This window comes from Impatiens glandulifera, chromosome 7 (assembly GCF_907164915.1).
Source record: "Impatiens glandulifera chromosome 7, dImpGla2.1, whole genome shotgun sequence".
Classification (NCBI taxonomy): domain Eukaryota; kingdom Viridiplantae; phylum Streptophyta; class Magnoliopsida; order Ericales; family Balsaminaceae; genus Impatiens; species Impatiens glandulifera.
This window is the reverse complement of record NC_061868.1, coordinates 38971320-38972835: the sequence shown is the minus strand read 5'-3', so window position 1 is coordinate 38972835 and position 1516 is coordinate 38971320. Positions and strand designations below refer to the sequence as shown.

The following is a 1516-nucleotide window of genomic DNA, read 5'->3' as shown; positions in this document are numbered from 1 at the left end:
AACTTATTAAAAAAAATCACTCAATTTTCACCTAAATTATTTTACCTTTATGACTTATACACAAGAAAATAATAAGTTCTAACACATTTTATATTAAACGAATTCAATTATATTTTATAATACATTCAAACAAAATCATTCCCAATTTTATTATCTTCAATTTTTTCTTATTTATTATGATAGTTCAAATTTTATGTGAAAAAAAAAAAATCTGTATATGTAAAATGTATCAATCCATTGGTGGTAACATTTACATTGATATATCTGCAGTATTTGTAATTTTCTCTACTACAACAACAATTTCATTATATTTCAAATAAACATAGTTTTTTTACCCCAAAACTATCTTCAATCTCTCATCAAACACGAGCCGACACCGCCGGCGTCGAAGCAGCACCACCACCGACACCACCTGAAGAACCAATAAAAGATGATAAGAATCCCATCGGAGGTTGTTCTTGATCATCCATAAACAAATCTTCAGGAACCCTAAACGATCCATGTACAAAAACAACCCCAACTCCAATCAACAATGCAGTGATCAAAACAGATCCAACGCTAGTAAGAAAAACCACAACCACACTAGCAACAATCAACATCCCAATCGTTTCTTTATCCGAAAATGTTCTACCGAAGATTACAACAGGCTGATCTGAAGGACGGAATAGGTAAAGGAAAACCCAACCGGCGAGAAGTCCGACGAGTAAGATTAGCGCTAATGGGTTCGTTAGAAGAGATATTCCTAGGACGAGGGCGACGATTGAAATGTAGTTGACGCGGAAATATGTATAGTTTTTACGGATTCGAGAAGTTGCGTCGGAGAGAGAATCGGGTTTGGAGAAGGCGGAACGATCGACGATCTCTGACCATGGACGGCGCTGGGAAAAGCCATTGCGAACGGTGTCGGTTATGTGAGAAATGAAAATGCGGAAAGGCGGAGGAGGTTGTGATTGGGTGGCGGGAAGAGGGTTAGGGTTTGAGAGGGGAGGGGGAGGAGATGGCTGAGAAGCCATTGAAGGAGGAGAGAAGAAGGAAGATTTGGGGATTTTTAGAGAGAGAGAGATTCGGAGGAAGGAGGAGATATAGAAGGAGAGAGAGCGAAAATTCAGTAAAATATGGGAGAAAATAAATATCCTTCTCACATTTATTTTATTTTTAGTTTTACAAAAATTAAATTATTTATTTTTACTTTTATAAATTATAAATTGTAGCTTAATATTAATCAAATTTGGGAATGTTTTTTTACTAGTAGTTGTGACTATTGAGGCTCAACAAGAAAGGACAACCACATACTACCCACTAGCAATGGCTACAAAATTATAATTTTTATTTGAATTTTTTTTTTTCATTTTCAGGATTTTTTTCAGTTAGATAAAATGTCTAAATATTTTTTTGTAATTAATTTGACATGTTTTTAAATATAATGATATTAAGAGACGTTTTGATTTTTTTATTTTTAAATTGAGTATTATTTTTGAGTTTACACCTTCTAATTTGTTAAGTTGGTTTGAGTGAT

At 34.0% G+C, this 1516-nt stretch overlaps 1 protein-coding gene across 1 annotated transcript; it reads right to left on the bottom strand.

The window, feature by feature from the left end:
* Positions 1-225: 225 nt before the first annotated feature.
* On the bottom strand, positions 226-1063 carry LOC124910316 (PRA1 family protein B1-like). Its single transcript, XM_047450945.1, has one exon. The coding sequence runs from the start codon at positions 1011-1013 to the stop codon at positions 360-362; it is 654 nt and encodes a 217-aa protein (XP_047306901.1). The 5' UTR covers positions 1014-1063; the 3' UTR covers positions 226-359.
* Positions 1064-1516: the final 453 nt, after the last annotated feature.